The sequence below is a fragment of the Ochotona princeps genome, chromosome 20 (genome assembly GCF_030435755.1).
Source record: "Ochotona princeps isolate mOchPri1 chromosome 20, mOchPri1.hap1, whole genome shotgun sequence".
NCBI lineage: Eukaryota > Metazoa > Chordata > Mammalia > Lagomorpha > Ochotonidae > Ochotona > Ochotona princeps.
Genome location: NC_080851.1, coordinates 2,912,665 through 2,932,819, shown reverse-complemented (window position 1 = coordinate 2,932,819; position 20,155 = coordinate 2,912,665). Strand labels below are relative to the sequence as shown.

The 20,155-nt window shown below is 59.5% G+C and overlaps 1 protein-coding gene across 4 annotated transcripts in view; it reads right to left on the bottom strand.

The window, feature by feature from the left end:
* TNS3 (tensin 3) overlaps positions 1–20,155 on the bottom strand; it is a 130,319-nt gene that overhangs the window by 8,081 nt on the left and 102,083 nt on the right. For all 4 annotated transcript variants that reach the window (XM_058678365.1, XM_058678366.1, XM_058678368.1 and 1 more), the window contains 4 exons: positions 6,418–6,583; positions 3,134–3,774; positions 2,140–2,226; positions 860–991 (listed from right to left, as the gene is read on the bottom strand). In XM_058678365.1, the coding sequence (XP_058534348.1) occupies positions 860–991; positions 2,140–2,226; positions 3,134–3,774; positions 6,418–6,583 (1,026 nt within the window). The remainder of the gene's footprint in view (positions 1–859; positions 992–2,139; positions 2,227–3,133; positions 3,775–6,417; positions 6,584–20,155) is intronic.

The window sequence follows — 20,155 nt, the reverse complement described above, 5'->3', positions numbered from 1 at the left end:
GGGACAGGTGGGTGTGCATGGGCAGGGGCATGGTAGCACCCTGCAGTGACAATGCAGTGACAAGGAGTCCTCCCCAGGGGACTTGCTCAGAGAGGACTCCAGGGAGCGGATGTTTGGCACGGCTGCAGACGCCACTCGGAACGCCCACGTCCTCACTGGGAGTGTCTGCTCTGAGTCCTGGCTCCTCAGCTTCCAACCCGGCTTCTTGCCGATGCATACCCAGAGGAGGCAACAGGTGCTGGGTTATCGAGCTGCGACGCTCCCTGCCACCTGCCACTGAGGCACCTGGCCCATCCTGGCTATTGTGAAAACAAATCTATAGAAACTCTGACAGAAAAAGCCCACGGGTCCAGCTCTTCCTCCCGCTGCCCCGGGAGGTCGGGAGGGCTGCAGCATCAGTCGCAGCCAAGCGTTTGGAGGATGCCGTCTCCCGGGTGGGCTGGAATGGGGGCAGGGGCACAAACACCTCCACCTGCTGCCACTGCACTCATACCCCAAAGCTCTATCCAGGCTGTGCTGGGGCAGGGCGGTCCTCAAGGGCTACACAAGTGTCACCTCCAATCAACCGACATGCCCACCAGATACAGAAAACAACCACACCACCACACAGTGCCTTGGGAGGGTTTGTCCACTGGCACAGCAGCTAACAGTACAAGAGAGCAAGGACAGTGGGTGCCCCACAGCCACCCCAGCGAGCAGGCTGACCCGAGACAGAGGCTATGGCAGAGTACGAATGGGGCCAGGAGCTGACCCCAGAGGGACTTTCACAAGGCACTCCTGGAGAAAGAACCATGAATGAGAAGCCACAAGCTCCTGGCTGTGGGAGCAGGGGAGCAGGGGGACCCCGTGCAGCACCCACCTTTCTTGTTCAGCTGCAGGACGGATGGGGGTGGTGTGGCCACCTTCATGGCCAAGCCGTAGGCACCACGGAAGGAGTGGCTGTCACGCACGATGAACGACCCAGGCTCCTTGTCCTTTAGCATGGCGATAGCTGCGAGAGGGGACAGGTCTGAGTGTCCACTGTGGTGTGAACAACAGGTGACCACCACTGCCCCAGAGCTTGGCCACCCTGCCTCTCTGTCTGCTTGCTGCCTCTAGTGGCCACAGCAGAAAGAGGTACCCAGACCCAATTGGGGTTTCCTAGCCCATGGCACTGCATGTCACAGCCACACTGTCCTCCACAAACTCCTGGTTCCAGGCACTCAGTTACAGCAAAAGCCCGGACCCCAACAGTGCCTCCGGCAGCCTGGGAGAAGTAAACATCACGTCTGCCCAGCCTAGAAATCCCACAGGTGTGAGCCCTCTGTCCATTGCACTGGAAGAAGGGGCAGCCCTGCCCCGCACACCACCTCAGGCTGGAACCTGGAGTAGGACAGGCACAGAATCTTCTAGAACAGGGAGATGGGGGACATATGGTCCATGCGTCTTACAAGGCCAGTGACATCACTTGGTCTAGGCCTACCAAGAAAACCACAGGCGGCCTCACAGTAAAGTCTACAGCAGTGTCATGTCTAAGCTGATAATCTTGTATGGCCTGCAAATTCCGTCAGCGATATCTAAATGGCCCTGGATGGAGAACTGGTTCCCAGGGCTGTCCCAGAACATGGAGCTCCTGCTGGCCAGCCATGCTGCTGCGTGGGAGGTCACAGCCCCGGGGACACGGCGCCTCGCAGCACACAGGCCTTGGCCTGGGGCCGAGCCTCGCACAAAGGCCGATTCAGGGTGAGCTCTGTCTTTGCAGGCCACGGGCGGGCGTCCTCCGCTCTCTGCCAGTCACAAGCACAGTAGGCTCTTTGGGTTGCCAGGAAGAGCCCCTCATTCTGACCCTCTCTGTTGACTACATGGCCAGAGGCGGGATTCCAGTGAGAAAGCCCAGCAGGCACCTGGGCGCCTCAGAGGCAGTCCCGGGAAGACTGCCTCTGAAGTGGAGCTGAGGTCAGGACACAGCCCAGTGGCCTCCTCTCTCCACCACCAGCCACGCTGAAGCTCCCGACCCTCTCACTTCCTGGGGATCCCGCCCCTGCCTCCCCACACCATCTCCAAGCCACCAGTCCCAGGACACAGCAGCAGGCACTGGTCCTCCCTGCCTGCCGCCTCACTCTCTGGTCACGTGGCCTGACGGTGACCTACAGCACACACCTTGTTCTCTGGAGATGTCCGCCTTGTACCAGAACTTGGACGTGTCCTGGACAAATTTCACGATCACCATCTTGTCCCCTGGACCATCTGTAAAACCATGACAGGAAATGAGTGAAGGACAACCTCTCCCCTGGAATGGCCCTCTCTGTCTAGGGCCCTGGGGATGGGACTGTCCCAAGGAAAGGTTGTCTGCCCTGCCCAAGGTGGAGGAAACAGCTGTTCCACACCCTGGGACATGGCAGCGGACACTGTGACAAGGACCTGGTGACCCGTGTGTGAAAGCAGAGAGGAGCCGGTGATGAGGCATCTGGGATAAGCTGCCACCTGCAATGCCAGCATTCCTATGGGTCTCATCTCAGACCCAGCTGCTCCACTTCCCATCCAGCTCCCCGCTAATGTGCCTGGGAAAGCAGCAGAGGTGGGCTCACAGGCCGGGGCCACTGCACCCAGGCAGGAGATTTGGAATGTGCCTGGGAAAGCAGCAGAGGTGGGCTCACGGGCTGGGGCCGCCGCACCCAGGTAGGAGATCTGGATGACGCTCCAGGCTTCAGTCTGTCCCAGCCCTGGCTGGGGAAGAAACTATCTAGGGACAAACTATGCAGCTATCTGCGAACAAACCAGGGGATGGAAGCTCGCTCTAACTCCACCTTGTAAATAATAAATACCTTACAGGAAAAAGCCACAACAAGGCTGGTCTCATTTCCTAGAGGCATTTGGAATAATTCAGCATCAATTTTTGGATGAATTCATGTGACATGAAAAAGGAAAGGTATTTGCAACACAATCCCCGCTGGTGCCAGCACACTGCACGGGTGCGGGTCTCAAGTCGACCAGTGCAGACGCCAGCGACTCCGCACACAGACACGCTGGTGCCCAACTCGCTGTCGCCCTTGATCCTGCTGGCAGAGGGCACACCCGAGCAACTCAGCTCCCACCTGCAGCTCTCAACCCCCGACTGCCTGAGCAAGTGGACAGAGGGGGGCCACACCCTTACCTGGCAGCAGCGGGGTCCCGTCCGGCGGCGACGGCTTGGAGAAGTCGGGCAGGGTGCTGGGGAAGGGGATGCTCACAGTGCTGCCACTGTGCGGGCTGGAGAAGCCGCTGGATGAGGGGGACACAGAGCCCAAGGAGCGGTCCCCTTCTGAGGCCCGCTTCTTCTCTGGGAGGGGTGGCTGCCCAGGTAGGCTCAGCCCCTGGCCTGGCAGTCCGGGACTGTGGTGGCCGTGTCCCGAGGCCGCAGTGAGGAAGTTGTGGGTCAGGAAGCTGTGGTCAGTGGTGCTTGCTGCAGTCAGCGGGGTGCCAGGCATGGGGGATGCTCCGAGGGAACTGGCCCGTGAGGTATCCAGGTCCTCCCTGGATGAAAGACCACTACCCCCGGGGACAGCACCGAAGCCTAGGAAGGCCTGGCCACTAGGGGTGCACAGGGCATCGGGTGGCTCCACCAGGGGCAGCTCGTGGCTGTGGAAAGAGGCCTGGAGCTCTGAGGGCGGGACGCAGGACATTCCCGTGGGGTCCTGGCTGGAACCGGGGAATGTGTGGGCGCCTAGGGGGCCTCCTACAGGCCGGCTGTTTCCCAGCAGGGCAAGGCTGGCCTTGGGGCTGCTCTCCAGCCACGGACGGTCTGCAGAAGACGGGCTGTTCCAAGACAAAGGAACCACAAGAGAATATAAGGCACCAGGAGACACTTCAAAAGTTGCCACTGTCACCCACATGGAGGCCTGGGATCCCGAGCAGCCGGGGAAGCAGGGCCGGCCCCTCATCCACATCCCCCACAACCCCCACAGCCGACTGCCATGTGAAAACCTTAGCTAATGGGCATTGTGTAGCAAATAAAGCTGCTCTCTGCAGTGCCAGCATCCCATGTGGGCACGGGCTTGTGTCCCGGTGGCTCCACTTCCTACCCAGCTCCCTGCTTATGAGCTGGGAAAGCAGCAGAGGATGGCCCAAGTGTTGGAGCCTCCGCACCCACACGGGAGACCTGCAGGAAGCCCCTGCCTACTGCCCGGCCCGGCCCTGGAGAGCAATCAGTGGGTGAAGATCTCTGAGCTGCACCCTCCTTCCCTCTGTAATTCCGACTTTCCAATCAAAGGAAGCAGGCAGGAGGGAGAAAAAGAAAAACTCAACCCAACCCTCACAAGGACAGCACTGGCGACTGTTGTCTGCTGTCCTCTCAGCCTATCCCAGCCCGTGCACGGCGACAGCCAGCTCCCCACCCTGAGTCCTTACTGGTCTCAAGGCTGTCACCATGAATGGAGGAAGGCCCCAGCATCTAGGCATGCCCGTGGGAGTCTCCTGGCTGCTGAGTGGCCTCCCAATGACCCAGCCTGCCATCTAGGCGTGCCCGCGGGAGTCTCCTGGCTGCTGAGTGGCCTCCCAGTGACCCAGCCTGCCATCTAGGTGTGCCCACGGGAGTCTCCTGGCTGCTGAGTGGCCTCCCAGTGACCCAGCCTGCCATCTAGGTGTGCCCACGGGAGTCTCCTGGCTGCTGAGTGGCCTCCCAGTGACCCAGCCTGCCATCTAGGCGTGCCCGCGGGAGTCTCCTGGCTGCTGAGTGGCCTCCCAGTGACCCAGCCTGCCATCTAGGCGTGCCCGCGGGAGTCTCCTGGCTGCTGAGTGGCCTCCCAGTGACCCAGCCTGCCATCTAGGTGTGCCCGCGGGAGTCTCCTGGCTGCTGAGTGGCCTCCCAGTGACCCAGCCTGCCATCTAGGTGTGCCCGCGGGAGTCTCCTGGCTGCTGAGTGGCCTCCCAGTGACCCAGCCTGCCATCTAGGTGTGCCCGCGGGAGTCTCCTGGCTGCTGAGTGGCCTCCCAGTGACCCAGCCTGCCATCTAGGTGTGCCCGCGGGAGTCTCCTGGCTGCTGAGTGGCCTCCCAGTGACTCAGCCTGCCATCTAGGTGTGCCCGCGGGAGTCTCCTGGCTGCTGAGTGGCCTCCCAGTGACCCAGCCTGCCATCTAGGTGTGCCCGCGGGAGTCTCCTGGCTGCTGAGTGGCCTCCCAGTGACCCAGCCTGCCATCTAGGTGTGCCCGCGGGAGTCTCCTGGCTGCTGAGTGGCCTCCCAGTGACCCAGCCTGCCATCTAGGTGTGCCCGCGGGAGTCTCCTGGCTGCTGAGTGGCCTCCCAGTGACCCAGCCTGCCATCTAGGTGTGCCCGCGGGAGTCTCCTGGCTGCTGAGTGGCCTCCCAGTGACCCAGCCTGCCATCTAGGTGTGCCCGCGGGAGTCTCCTGGCTGCTGAGTGGCCTCCCAGTGACCCAGCCTGGCACCTAGGTGTGCCCGCGGGAGTCTCCTGGCTGCTGAGTGGCCTCCCAGTGACCCAGCCTGCCATCTAGGTGTGCCCGCGGGAGTCTCCTGGCTGCTGAGTGGCCTCCCAGTGACCCAGCCTGCCATCTAGGTGTGCCCGCGGGAGTCTCCTGGCTGCTGAGTGGCCTCCCAGTGACCCAGCCTGGCACCTAGGTGTGCCCGCGGGAGTCTCCTGGCTGCTGAGTGGCCTCCCAGTGACCCAGCCTGCCATCTAGGTGTGCCCGCGGGAGTCTCCTGGCTGCTGAGTGGCCTCCCAGTGACCCAGCCTGCCATCTAGGTGTGCCCGCGGGAGTCTCCTGGCTGCTGAGTGGCCTCCCAGTGACCCAGCCTGGCACCTAGGTGTGCCCGCGGGAGTCTCCTGGCTGCTGAGTGGCCTCCCAGTGACCCAGCCTGCCATCTAGGTGTGCCCGCGGGAGTCTCCTGGCTGCTGAGTGGCCTCCCAGTGACCCAGCCTGCCATCTAGGTGTGCCCGCGGGAGTCTCCTGGCTGCTGAGTGGCCTCCCAGTGACCCAGCCTGGCACCTAGGTGTGCCCGCGGGAGTCTCCTGGCTGCTGAGTGGCCTCCCAGTGACCCAGCCTGCCATCTAGGTGTGCCCGCGGGAGTCTCCTGGCTGCTGAGTGGCCTCCCAGTGACCCAGCCTGGCACCTAGGTGTGCCCGCGGGAGTCTCCTGGCTGCTGAGTGGCCTCCCAGTGACCCAGCCTGGCACCTAGGTGTGCCCGCGGGAGTCTCCTGGCTGCTGAGTGGCCTCCCAGTGACCCAGCCTGGCACCTAGGTGTGCCCGCGGGAGTCTCCTGGCTGCTGAGTGGCCTCCCAGTGACCCAGCCTGCCATCTAGGTGTGCCCGCGGGAGTCTCCTGGCTGCTGAGTGGCCTCCCAGTGACCCAGCCTGGCACCTAGGTGTGCCCGCGGGAGTCTCCTGGCTGCTGAGTGGCCTCCCAGTGACCCAGCCTGGCACCCTTCCCCCAGCCATGCTCTCTCACCTCTCTCTCCTGGGGCCATTGCTTGAGATCTTGCAGGAAGATGCAAACGTCTGCTGGAAGCTGGGTGCTCCAGGGGCATCAGCCCCCAGCATGGTGGGCACAGGACCCAGGGGTCTCTCTGACATCCCCACAGTGTGACCCAGGCTCTGGGGGCAGCCTCGGGGCTCTGCAGGGCAAACACAGAGACTTCACTCAGGGACCTGAACAGCCACACCTGGGCCCCAAGTATCAGCTCCTGCTGCCACGGGCCACACCAAGATGTCTTCTCCAGCTACGATGGGTGGGAGGGGTAGGTGGCCTCAGGGAAGACTCCAGCTCAGTGACCGCCATAGCTCCTGAGCTGCTGGCCATATGGGGGGCATGAGCTGGGCTGACCAGACTGATGCCAACTGGCAGCTGACAGACGCTGGGGGGCACTACCGATTCACGAGCCGGGCTGTCAGGGCACCCAGAAAGTGGCAGCTTTCTCTGCAAACCACAGGAGCCCCTGCAATGGTAAGGACCAGTGCTGCTCTTCCGTGGGTGGAGTGTGGTCTCCCCTCTGTCCTGCTGTCGGTGGACGGTCAAGTGACAGCGCATACTTTGCTGATGGCTACCACCTGAGGTGACCAGCAATTCCCATGCCGTCAGTCCATGGTGTGGTGTGGCCGCCCTGATCTGAGGGACCATGGGCACCTGAGTCAGCGCCCACTTCTGCTGATCACCCCCTCAGGTTTCCTGGCCTCTCACATCCAAGAGGTGTGTAGTCGTGGCAGTATCATTTTGAGAAAAGGTGGTATCCTCTCTCCCGTCACATCAAGGTGGACTTGAACCTCAGGTGTGCTCAGCATGCATCCTGGAGCATGGGGCGGGCAGAGTGTCAGGCGGCCCCGCGCTTTAGTGCCCTCTGCAGGAGCAGCCTTCTGCCCACTTCATTCTCTTGTTGAGCCAATGTCTTTTTTTTTTTTTTTTAAAGATTTATTTTATTTTTATTACAAAGTCGGATATACTGAGAGGAGGAGAGACAGAGAGGAAGTGGAGCTGCTGGGATTAGAACCAGCGGCCATATGGGATCAAGGCGAGGGCCTTAGCCACTAGGCCACGCTGCCAAGCCCGAGCCAATGTCTTTTAAAAGCCCGAAGCAGGGCAGATACGTACTGACGGCGTGGTAACTGCCGGTCACCAGTTGGCAGCCATCAGCAAAGCATGCGCTCAGGCCCACAGCACGGAGCTCACCAGGAGAAATCTGCAGGTCAGAGGGCACAGGGCCACTCTCCCAGTCAGAGGAGTCATCCCTGACCCCATCGCTTCAGGCTGCAGTCTGGACCCACTGCGTCCCCGTTCGTTGGGCTGTGCAATCTCATGGGGTGCTGAGCCCTGCTTTGCAGTACAGGGGATCAGGACGTCCAGCTTGGGTCACCCAAGTATCCCTGCCCATTGTCCCTACCGGGAATCCAGATGGTGTTAAGACAGGATCCTGCAGGGCCAGAAGAGTAAGGGACAAAGACTGAGAATGTTAAACCTCTGCCTAGGGTCACAGCCCCTCTAGAAACAGCGACCTGCAGAGCCCATGAAGCTGTCACCTGGGTGGATGAGGTGTACCTGGTACTCCTGGTTCAGGTACAGGTAAGAATGCCCCACCTAACCTGCTGTGGCATTGCACATGAAGCCGCTGCCTGGGGTATCCTATATACAGCCTGACTAGAGTCCTGGGCTGCTCCACTTCCGGCCCAGCTCCCTGCTAATGGTTTGGGACATGCCCCACGTATTTGTGCTCCTGCTACCCATGTGGGAGACCTAGAGGAAACTCCTGGCTCCTGACCAGGGTCCTAATCTCTGTGCCGTCTGGGGAGTGAACCAGCAGATGGAAGAGTGTGCTGTAACTCTGATTTTTCAAATAAAAGAGCTTTAAAAAAATGGTGTCAAACCCAGGGAGGGGTACGGGGGCTAAGACTGGAGCTCTGCACCCAGCAGGCGCCCAGGGGCCGCTAGCAACCGCCACCTCTGCCAGGCAGATCCACTTGTTGGCTTGCTGGATTTACAGGAAAGCAGCCGACGCCTACTTAGCTTATAATTCCGCAGGTTCCAAGCCCAAACAGCACAGGGCAGGCTCTGGCTAGGGTCCCTGGCTGTGTCACATTGAGGTGAGAATATGTGTGTGGCTGCATGGCTCTCCCCTCCAATCACCAGGCCTTACCCTTAGGATCAATCATAACTGAATCATTTTCACAAAGGCCCGGTCCTACACGCCAGCAGAGTGAACCTCACTGCCCTACACACAAGGTGGAGTTAACCTCCCTGCCTGACACGCCAGCATGCAGTTAACCTTTCTCCCTCGTAGCACCTGTAATCTGGGAGATGAAACTCCTACAGGAGTTGGGGACCAGCACCCAGACTGCAGCAGGAGGCAAGATGGGGACCACAGTTGAGGGCGATGGGTGCTCTGCAAGGCCAGCGACAGGGCCAGACCTTCTAAAGGCCACACAGCCCTGACCCTCACAGGGTCTGTCGGCACAGGGCGAGGCTCCTGGCGGGGGCTGCTGCACCCTCCTGGGAGCTCAGGAATGTCACCCGAGGTCTCCCTTTGGCTTCCACTTCCTCTGCTCAGAGAAAGGGTGGAGGGTCACCAGCCATTTCCCAAGCCATCTATTTTTATGTGCCTGTTCAAGCTGCTGCAGAGGGTTCCGTGGGAAGCTGGAGACCACGGCCTCTCCACGGCCACTATTTACAGGACAAGTTGGTCAACAGGAAGAAAGGAGGTCCACCAGCTTACAGGCACGGCCCGTGCCCCCTATGTCTCGCTGCCGGCCACTGACTGTGGGAAGGAATGGGGAGGCAGATTAAAACTCACGAGGGAGCCAAAACCGAGGTCAATGGGGTGCGGGGGGAGTCTTATCTGAGCTGCGGGAACTGTAACGTGCAGGGCAAACTCTAGGACATGTGACTAAATTTTTTTTGGACCCAATGTTTTCCTGTCTTAATTGCATGACACTGTTATTACAGACACTAAAATCATCCATTATGTATTAATAATTACATTATTTAAATGCAATAATAATTACAAAGCCCCCTTAAACTTTGCATATCGCCTTTAGTGGAAAATAAACTAAATTTAGCTGAGGTCAGTATATTCTAGGCTCTAGGTGGAGAAGTTTGATTTTGTGATTTAACTACTTGACAAGACAGCCTCAATTTCTGGATCATAAATACAGGTATAGCCACAATACATCTCTTCTGAGCAAATAAAATATGTGTCAGGGCCAACAGTGTGGTGTGACAAGTAAAGCCGCCACCTGCAGCACCACACCCCATGTGGGCCCTGGCTTGGGTACGGCTCTATCTCTGATCCAGCTCCCTGCCAGTGTGCCTAGGAAGGCAGCAAACTGCCCAAGTCCCAGCATTCACACCGTAGACCTGGAAGAAGCTCCTGGCTCCTGGCTTCGGACTGGCCCAGTTCTGGCTGCTGTGGCCATTTGGGAAGTAAACCAGAAAATGGGAAATTTCTGTCTCTCCTCTCTGTAACTCTGCCTTTAAGCAACATTCCACACACCCTCCTGTCTGCACCCCGGTGGCTTCAAGAGTGGCCCCAGTTTTTCCCCGGGAAGTTCTCTTTGCCCACTTCCAAGTGAGCCACCCAGCCTGGTAACAACAAAAGCCCAATTTCACAACCAGAAAACCCTTTGTACAGGGGAAGTGGGAGAGGAGAAGGAGAAGCAGAGGATCTAGAAGACTGTTACCTTACGGCTCCCGTCAGTACTGCGTGCCCAGCTCCAGCGCCTTCCTGCCTGGCTCACCCGATGTATGCTCTCCACTAAACTGTCACTTTGATTACCCCAAATAGAATGACTTGGCTTGCTCTCAGATTCCATTTGGAGAGCTGCTTGTCTGTTCTTATGGGTGTTCTACTCCCATTAAACCTTGCTACCATTGCTCTGTTTCTATAGTAGCCACCTCTGCTAACCTATCCATCTACCTACTCACTCACCATTCACCCAGTCATACCCACCGAACCACTCATCCAGCCACCCTTCCACCCATCTACCCACCTATTTATCCATCCATCCATGTAATGTATCATCCATCCATCCACCCACCCACCCATTCATCTACCCATCCATCCATCATCCATCATCTGCCCGCCCACCCACCCACCCATCCATCCATTCACCCACATCCCTTCTCTCCTCTCAGCTTGGCACACCCTGGGACCATCACACAAACAGTTTCCATCACTTGGAGGGATTCTGAGCAACAGAACACATGTAAATCTGTGTCCCTCTTTCTCTGTCTTTCCAGGTATAAAAATGGTGGCTGCTGGGGTGGTGGGCAGCACGAGTCCTCGAGGACGGAGCATGTGGTCAGCGCTCTACCCATCCAGAGCCGCACCTGAGGCCAGATCAGCTGCCAGCTGGGATCAGGTTAGCTCAGAGCTGAACACCCCACTTTAAAGGAGCAAGAGTTCATACAGGAGGTTCGGCAGTTGCGGGGGTGGAAGGGGGTCCTAGGATTGGTCCGTGCAAAATGGCTTAGGAGCAACCTTTGAGAATGCAAAGAAAAAGCAAGCAGTAAGGTATAATGAGACTCAATCATGAAAATTCCAAAGGCATCACACCCGCACCTCAGGCCCTAGGGTCACACTCTGACACGGCAGAAACAGTGAGCCCAAGCGACAAACACACATAGGTTCTTGGTGGCGAGCCAGATGTCACATGATTGATGGGTTCTGCCCAGCCTGAAGCACCGGGGCAGTGACCGCAGGGTGGTCTTCCCCAGGTCAGGGCTCTGTCTCCCAGCCAGCAGGGCTCTCAGCCCCAGCTGGGCAGGAATCCTTGTGCCCACAGCCAGGCAACGTGAGACCAATTCCTGCTGGTAACCAACTGCCAAGGGCGCCCTTCCAGCCAACCAGCAAACACAGGCTTCCTTCCTGCTGGGTGCTCAGGAAGGATGACCCTGGCGTTGGTTTCCTGAGGCCCCTGGAGACCACACACAGCTGAGACACCGGACACGGTGGGATGGGGGAGACAGACATACGACAACCTGCCTGGTGACCTCAGAGTCCTTGCAAACCAGTCTGAGCCATCGCCACTCTTGGCTGCCCAGTTATAGCTCCATTTTTCAAAATCAAGATGGAACACACATAGTGCAAGACTGGTGAGCCCTGTGGCATGACACACAATCACAGGGCAGTGCAGTGTCAACGCCAGCCACCTGCATCCTGCCCCATGAATACGCCCCCGAGGCTCTACCTTGCACCCCCTCTGAGCACCTGACCTCCTCAGGACCTCCTCAAGCAAGCCCCGTGCTCCTGGCTGAGTTCACAGAGCAGTGTCCCAGGTGCAGATAGCCCATGTATGTGGAGCTGTCTACCTGTCTAGGGATACCTGGGTGGCAGCCACCTCAGGCCTCTAAGAACCCTCAGCAGGCACAAAGACAAGAGGCTGAGTAGCTCTCCACCAACAGCAAGGATACTATAGTGGAGGGCGCCATGCCTTGGTGCCACAGAGCAGAAAGCAGGCCCCATGCCCCACAGCAGGTGTTCATGGTGAGACCCCATGGCAGGACAGCTGGGGAAACCACAGCAGAGGGCAAATTCACCAAATCAGGCAGCCAGTGGTGATGGCAAGCGAGGCTGTGTGCGCCTCTGCCAACTCCTGCTGACATGGAGTGGCCATTTGATGGGGCTGGGCAGCAGTGGACACTGGGTGTCCTGCTGAGAGGATGTGGGTGACCTACCTCAGCAGGGCCCTGAGTCCTGTCCTTCTGACTCCCACCATGCTACGATGTAGCACACACAACGCCCCAGGTACTGGTGGCATCCTCCTGGGAGCCAAGGGACAGTCTTTCTCTTTACCACACCTGGACCCAGCTGTCTGGCAGGAGCAGCAGCAGCGGACACACAGGGAGGACCCACATGTGCAGCCCACATCACACGTGGCCCATACGAAGGCAGCAGCCAAGACATGACCTTGTCCTCCTTTGCTGCGGGGACTGGCCCCTGGATATCTGCTTGCTTTGCCTTTGGGGAGGTCATGGCCATGTGGCACATCATGTTCTGGAAGAACACCCTGATGATGGCTTCAGCTGAGACCTCAGCCTGGCCTGTTCACTGGCCATACAGGCGCGAGCAGTGGGTTGAACCCCAGTCTCTCTTCTCTGTCCTTGGACAAACTGTGCTGGGACTTCCCTGGTGGGCAACTCTGACGAGTCAGGTAGTCAGGTGCAGTCCACGTTACCTGTAGCCTACCTGCCAACCCTGAGTGCTGTATGTGACCTGTGCCATGACTGCAGGGTCTAGAGAGAGAGAGATGTGCCTTCTAGCTAATTATAGGCCATTGTTGGGGGGAGGACGTCAGGAGACACCCCTGCCTTCCTTATTCTTAGTCTATGTAAGCTTGTACTTGCATTACGATAAACCCACAAGCTCCATCAGACTGCCTCCAGTGGTTCTTGTGGCTGAAGACCAGAGTCAGTCCCCTTACCTCCTCAGTGGATGTGGGGGCCTGCTGGCAGGAAACACCAGACACTTCACAAACCAGCTGTTGCCATCAATGTGGAGCTGAATGGGCAGCTCAAAGTGTATGCCCATTGTCCATCTATACTTGGGAGAAGGCCAGGGCTTCCAGGCCTTCCCTGCTTGCGTATATTGCCAGTTCAGCATTGCTATGTGGAGATTATTAGGACTGGAGTGCGCGCACGGTGCCCATGCACTCATGTATATACACACGCATATACATACACGCAAAAGGGTTTTAAAAAATTCAGAGAAGACAAAAGTGAAAGATTATTTTGGTGCAAAAATACCCTGGCACAGCTGGCTGTGTCCTGACTATTGTCAGGACATTTTCTGAGACTCCGGGCGTTTGCTTCTCCCGCCGCGTGCACTCTGAGGATAAAGCTTACTTTACAAATCAGGCAGAGAGGCTGGCAGTGCTGATGACACAGCGCGACGCTCCTATCGATATCCTACAAGCAAAGTGGCGTGGGTGTGTGCTCACTCGCTCTCTAAACACCCTGTCGTACCCGGCCGACTTCAGTTAACAGCAAATAACTAAAACGATGAAAAGCACAAACGTATTATAACACAAAGGAGATGGCCTGTTCAGGTCTGGCCTTGACATAGAACTGGGAGCAGTGGTTAAATACTCTAAATAAGCTGCAGAAAATATTTACAGCTGTCAAGTGTCTGGGCCGGTTGCCCTGGAGGGCTACCATAAGAGCTTGTCCTCTGGGCATAAGCCCTGCAGCCCTACAGAGAAGCCTGCCCTTCCCATCCTTGCTAGGCCTGGCATGTGGCCATGGCGGCGGGGGGGGGGGGGGGGGGGAGGGGGCGGGTCCAGCGAGGCCCAGCACATGGTCAAGGCAAGGGACACCAAGGGGGCCCAGCACACAGTGATGGCTGAGGCCCCAGTGAGGCCCAGCACATGGCAATGGCGGGGGGCCCTCAGCGAGGCCCAGCACACAGCGACGGCGGGGGGCCCCCAGCGAGGCCCAGCACACGGCAATTGCGGGGGGCCCCCAGCGAGGCCCAGCACACGGCAATTGCGGGGAGCCCCCAGCGAGGCTGTCTCCCTCTACCACATCATGAAGGCCACGCAGGCCCAGCTGGGAGGAGTTAGTTGCAGAGGGCTCCCCGTGTAGGGGTGCTGGACATCCCCAGGGAGCAGGGGGTGGGTACAGGGCTGGTTGAGTGGCCTCCCACGCTCCTCAGAAGCCTGGCTGTCACAGGGCTCCACTTCTGAAAGCTGTGTGCAGCTCACTGCCCATGGCACGCCCAGGTTTTCTGGCTGCTGTTTCCTCGCACACTGACCCAGGTGGGGTGCTCCAGCGACCAGGGTCTCTTGGGAGGGTAGGTTGACTTCGAGCCAAGCAGGCCAGAAAAGTGGGCTGTGGGAGGGCAGAGGCCCAGGTTGAGGTCAAATTCCTCCTGGAAGAGGGGCAAATACCCTCAGGGAAGGAAAATGAGCAAGAATCTGTCCTTTGCCAACCTCTCACCAGGAACAGCTGAAAGAACCGTTCCCGACAGAAAGCAAGCAAAGGCTCCGAACATGCAAAGGGAGAAAGCCGCAGCACAGGGCAGCAGGATCCCTGGCAGAAAGGAGACCAAGGGCACTGTGAAAGAGCCAATGATGGAAACGAGACTTCCGGGGTCCCCGGCACGCTGGCAAGGTGCAGCAGGCAGCGCACTCAGCAAAGCAGGAGAGATGCGGAGCTCACTGCAGGGAGGGAACCCCCAAGACCCACACCCAGAAAGCCCAGTGACACAGAAAAACCTGTGCACCGCCGACACTTCCGGCTCACACATGCATCTCACATTGCATCCGGCTACCGGGAGGCCTGGGGGCACCTGTTACACTGTTGCTGATGGGAAGTGCTCCCCCGTTTTATGGGGTTGCCTCCCACTCCTGCTGACCGCCACCATGTGCTGCCCTCTCACAATGCCCCACCACACGGGGACTGACGGCTCCTTCAGCTAACCGTCACTGGCCCAGCGACAGGTGCACCAGCCCGCATTCACGGAATGTTCTAGCTTCACAGTGTATCAGTGTACATTCACGGAACGTTCTAGCTTCATCCTCACAAATGGAAATTGTGTCCTAGGAACCCAAGATCATTACTGTATTATTTTTTTAACTTATGGGTCATGTTTTATGAAATAAAAATTGTTGCTTGCTCTTGCGAGAAGTGAATTAAACACGTGTTCACAGCACACTTCTTCCTGCAAACCTTCCTTCCCATTTAACTCGGCCCTCTCAATGCCTCACACAAACCTCCCTGGGCAGGAAAAGTGTTACTTCTGGAACATTCTGGGAGCAGCTGCATTTCACTGCCACAGCACACTGCCAGGCCAAGTGAAGGAGCTACCCAGGCAGTACTGATGGCAGAGATGTCCGGGGGCCACGCCACAGGAGCCCATGTCCCCTGGGTGCACTGTGAGGCATGACTGTGGCATGATGACTGGGTGGCCCTGGTGTGCGTCCATATGCCCAGGTCTGCAGGAGCCTCGATGCCCAGAAGTGGACACCACCTGGGGTGGGAGCCCCAGCCTCTCAGCAGCTGTCTCCCCAGACCCAGCAGCCCTGGAGCCGGCAGCTGTTGCCCAGGCTGACCAGGGGGCCCCCCTCCTCTGCCCAAGCATCACAGAGATGCAGCACACTGCCCAAGGTACAGCACCCCCTGCTCCTGGGGCGGGCAAGGCCATGCTGGGCAGCTCCCTGCTTTCTTAAGTGAGTTCCAGGCAAAACCCAGGCAGGAGGTGGTGGGACGACCAGGGAGAGATTGTGACCCGCCAGGAACGGTGACCCTATTGCCATGAAGTCCCAAGGCCCAGAATGCCTTGCAGCCACCCTCAGGTGGGCCAAGGTTATGGCCTTGCCCTCAAGGAAAATCGCTGTACCAGCCTAAGGCAACCCCCACCGCCAGTACAACTGCCTGGTCCCCACCCATGCATGCCGCTACTTTGTAAAGCAGAAGGGCTGGAGGAGGAGGGGCACTGTCCGCTGACCACCCCCCCAGTCCCGGGTTACACCCTGCAGGTCCAGCTTCCAGAAGGAACATCACCAAGGAGACCAGAATAAACCCTGCCAGAGCGTAGGGCTCACCCTGCACGCAGGAAACAGATTCTGGAAGGCAAGGTGAAGGGAGGAAACAGGGGTATCCCCATCTCGGTCAGCGACATCTCAACCCAGCAGCGAAGTGGCTGTCCCTGCGGGAGCCACCCCCTCAGCCCGCACGACACACCTGCAGCTTGTGGAGGACAGGGACCCTGACACACACCTGCTCCCTCAGCCCGCACGGCACACCTGTCAGCTTGTGGAGGACAGGGACCCTGACACACACCTGCTCCCTCAGCCCGCACGGCACACCTGTCAGCTTGTGGAGGACAGGGACCCTGACACACACCTGCTCCCTCAGCCCGCACGGCACACCTGCAGCTTGTGGAGGACAGGGACCCTGACACACACCTGCTCCCTCAGCCCAGCACGGCACACCTGTCAGCTTGTGGAGGACAGGGACCCTGACACACACCTGTCAGCTTGTGGAGGACAGGGACCCTGACACACACCTGCAGCTTGTGGAGGACAGGGACCCTGACACACACCTGCTCCTTTGCAGGACACTTACTCCCTGGTCCAAAGGGTCTGTTTCCAGTGCCCGGCAGAGGCGGGCTCCAGCGCCCACTGGCCACCCCCATGGACAGGGCAGGGACAGACAGAGCAGCCCAGCTCTTTCGTTTCACCTCTAGCGTTAGAAAAGTCATTTCCAACCAAACCATACGGTCTCAGAGACACTGACCTACGGATGGAATGCATGGAAAATTACTGCTGTGTGTGCTCCACACAGAATGTGCGAGAAACCTCGGAGAAGTCTCGCTCACTGCCAAGAGCAACACACAGAACCCCCACCTGGGAGCCCACGCCCCCTCCAGGGAGGGAAGGCCCTGTGGGGGGGTCCCCTCACTCCCTCTGACACCTGCACAGTGCTCGAGAGCTAGCCACAGGCAGGAACAATCCCAAGGACCACGGCGGCAAGCCACACGCCCCAAGTTCCCAAGCACGGCTGGACTGAGAGGCTGGGGCCGCCCTGACTCCCGTGCCGGGGAGGGCGACCCCAGCCTGGAGCCCAGTGGCAGCGGGCGGGCGCTGGGCGGGGAGGAATGTGCTGTGGGAAGCAGCCCCGCAGAGCCACACATCTGTAAACCAGGCTTTTGTTAGGAAGACCAAGGGCAGGCCTGGGGGAAAAGCTCTCAGGCTCAAGGGCTGGGGCCTTTTGTCCCCAAGCCCAGGGAACTCATTGGAATCACAAAGGGACTCCAGGCTCTCAGCCCCGCCCCTGCTTCCTGGTCCCTCAGCACCCCCTCCCCACCCCAGGCCACCCAGCCCTCCCCCACCAGGCAACGGATCAGATTTCAGCCCTGGGGCTGGCCAGAGGCCTGGGGAGCCCCGGCGTAGCTTAGGGCTGGGCGGGAAAAAGTTCCAGGTCCCCTGCGTCCTTCTTACCTGGATACCTGGGGACCCGGTCAGTCCATGGCAGGGTCCAGAAAGCTGTGGGCTGGCTCAAAGTCGCTCAGCAGGTCTGTTCCCGACGGACCCGGGAGATGAGTGGAGTCCCAGCTCCCCGCAGCCACCCCTGGCCACCCAGCCCTGTGTCCAGCCTGTCCCAGGGGAGTCGGGTCCCAGTCCCCGTGGCCGCCCCCACCCACCCGGGCGGGGCTCTGTGTCCGGCCTGTCCCCTGGGAGCAGGCGGGAGGCGGGGCGCCACCCCCAAAGAGGCCCATTCAGCGGCTGCGAGAGCTGGTCCGCGGAAAAGAATCCCGGGATTGTGGAGCTGCTGTGGGCAGCCTGCCCAGCCAGTGCCTGCAGACAGCCCCGCCTTGCTCCACTGCCGCCTGCTTCCGTTCCACTCCTCTGCCCCGGCTTTCCTCCCCTAGCCCCTCATCGCTCCACCCTCCCTGCTGAGCCCACCGCAGCAAGCTCCAGGGGCTCTTACGCCTCCCAGTCTGACCACCAACCCCTAGTGGGGCAGCCCAGGGAGCCTCCAGCAGCAAATCCCATGCAGTAGAGGCTGCAGCGGGCTGTGACTCCCTACCCTGGCCCCCCTGCAGCAGCCTGGCCTCCCACAGGGCTGTGTCCTCCCCTTCCCCCTCTCTCAGGCACTCCCTGGATGTACAAAACTTCTGACAGCCCCAGTGTGGCAGGAGACCTGGGGCACGAGGCAGTGCTGGGTTCCCCAAGGTCACTCACCGAGAGCCAGCACACGTACAGGGATGTGCCCCTGGCCAGCCTCTCTCATCCTGGCACACGCCCTGTTGCCCTGGTCTGGCACCTTGCAGGATGGCCTCGAGGATACCATGAACACAGGCTGTCGGAGCAGCCCTGTAGGAGAGTTGCAGCCAGGGCCCAGGGAGACCCTAGGACCCTTCTCCAAGGGCAGAGCAAGGTCAGGACACTGCCAGGAAAGCCTGGTCCTGCACGCACCGGCAGAGTTCTCTCTGTAACGTCATGGGGCACAGGATACAGGCAACAACTTGGGCGAGTCTCAGGGGGCTCCACGGACACCTGAGACCCCTCCTTTTCCCTCTTCTCTCTGCTTGTCACAGCCCCAGGGGCCATGATGATGGCAAGGTAACGGCCCAGGGTGCACAGGCGGTTCCTTCCCCAAAACTGTGGAGCCCTTCCCACCCTCAAACCCAGGATCTGTCCCTTCTGGAGAGAGGGAGGGTAAAGAAACTCTCCCTGCCTAGGGCTCTGTCCCAACCTGGACCACCAGTGACCCATCCACCAGGCTGAAGTCGTAAGACCCTGAGCAGGCAACAGACAGGTGATGGGGGCAATAGCCCCATGTACCTTGGGTGAATGGTTACCTGTCTGAGGCTGCCAGGTCACCTGGAACTCTCCTCACATCTCAGACTCAGGAGCTGGCAAGGCTGACCCTGGAGCCCTGGAGTGGAAAGGCCACTCACCCCTGACAGTGCACATCAGAAAATAACCCTGAGCCCAGAACCGGATCTGTGTTGGACGCTGCAGGCAACCGGGGAGTCGCCAGGGCCCACAGGGAGGCCGGGCGTTGGCCTCGGTGCAGGTGAGCGACAAAGGACAGTGCCCCCTCCCTGGGACGTGCTGTCTTCCAGAGCCCCAGACTCCAGCAGTGAACCCCAAAACATGGCGCACAACTGGTCGGCCTGTAGAACAGCACCCACGGGCAAGAGGGAACAAGGTGTGGCCTGGCCACATCTGGAACCTATCTAGGAGCAAAGGCAGGAAGAGAGGGGAATGGGGAGGAGCAACGGAAGCTTGGGCAGGAAGCCGGAAGATGTCCTTGTCAGCGGATGTGAGGGACGGGGGCATTGAGGATGTCACATTCTTGGGGGAGGATCCCGGAAAGGGAACTCAAGGGCTGCGAGACTGGGAGCCCTTCCCGCATTCTGGGAAGGGATCCCTCCCTAACACAGGGTCTGTTTGAGGGAATGCTCACTGGACCAGGGCTTCTAGCCAGCCACCTGCTACCCACAGGCTCGCAGGCCCTATGTGCACCCAGGTGAGCAGGTCCCCCCAGGCAGGACATGTGCAGGGCCCTCTCAGGGCTTAGCAGGGGAGGCCAGCACAGGAAGCTGCTGGCCCTGGCTCCTGCTCCTGCGCAAGCAGGCCCTGGGGCGAGGCAGAGCAGCCCTGGGATGACCTGCAAGTTCTGCCTGTAGCAGCAGCTTCTGACCCCGCCAAGCTGACGAGCAGGGGTCTCAGGATGCCCCCACAGGACCAGGCACAGCACAGCAAGGCCCTTGGAGGTGCTGGCACCCTTCTCAGTCCCTGAGGGTTACCTGATGCCCAGTGCCCAGGGCAGGGGGTATCCCCACGGGAGGACCACTCTCGCTGCTGCAGGGACGGGCTCGGATGGGGCTTCGCCTTCAAGGCGGCCCCACACCTAGTACAGGTCCGCCTGTCAGGGAGCCCCCCAGGTGTCAGGGCGCAGGCAGTTTATCGATGATGAGATCTGCAGCTACCCAGGGGTGGTTTTCCTTCCCCACCCATGTAAGTGCACAGCTCAGGAAGCAACAGGTGTGCACATCCAGGCACGAAGCAGGTGCGTGCATATGACGACCCCAGTGCGGGCTAGGTCTCACGTTCCCAGGAACAGCAGAGGACACTCAGAAAGGGGGTCACCATGAACGGGCAGGGATGCTTCCCACAGGGACACCCTCAGCAGGGTAGCACCATGGTGGCAGAGCCAGGCTTCATGCTGCAGGGACACTGAGGGATAGCTT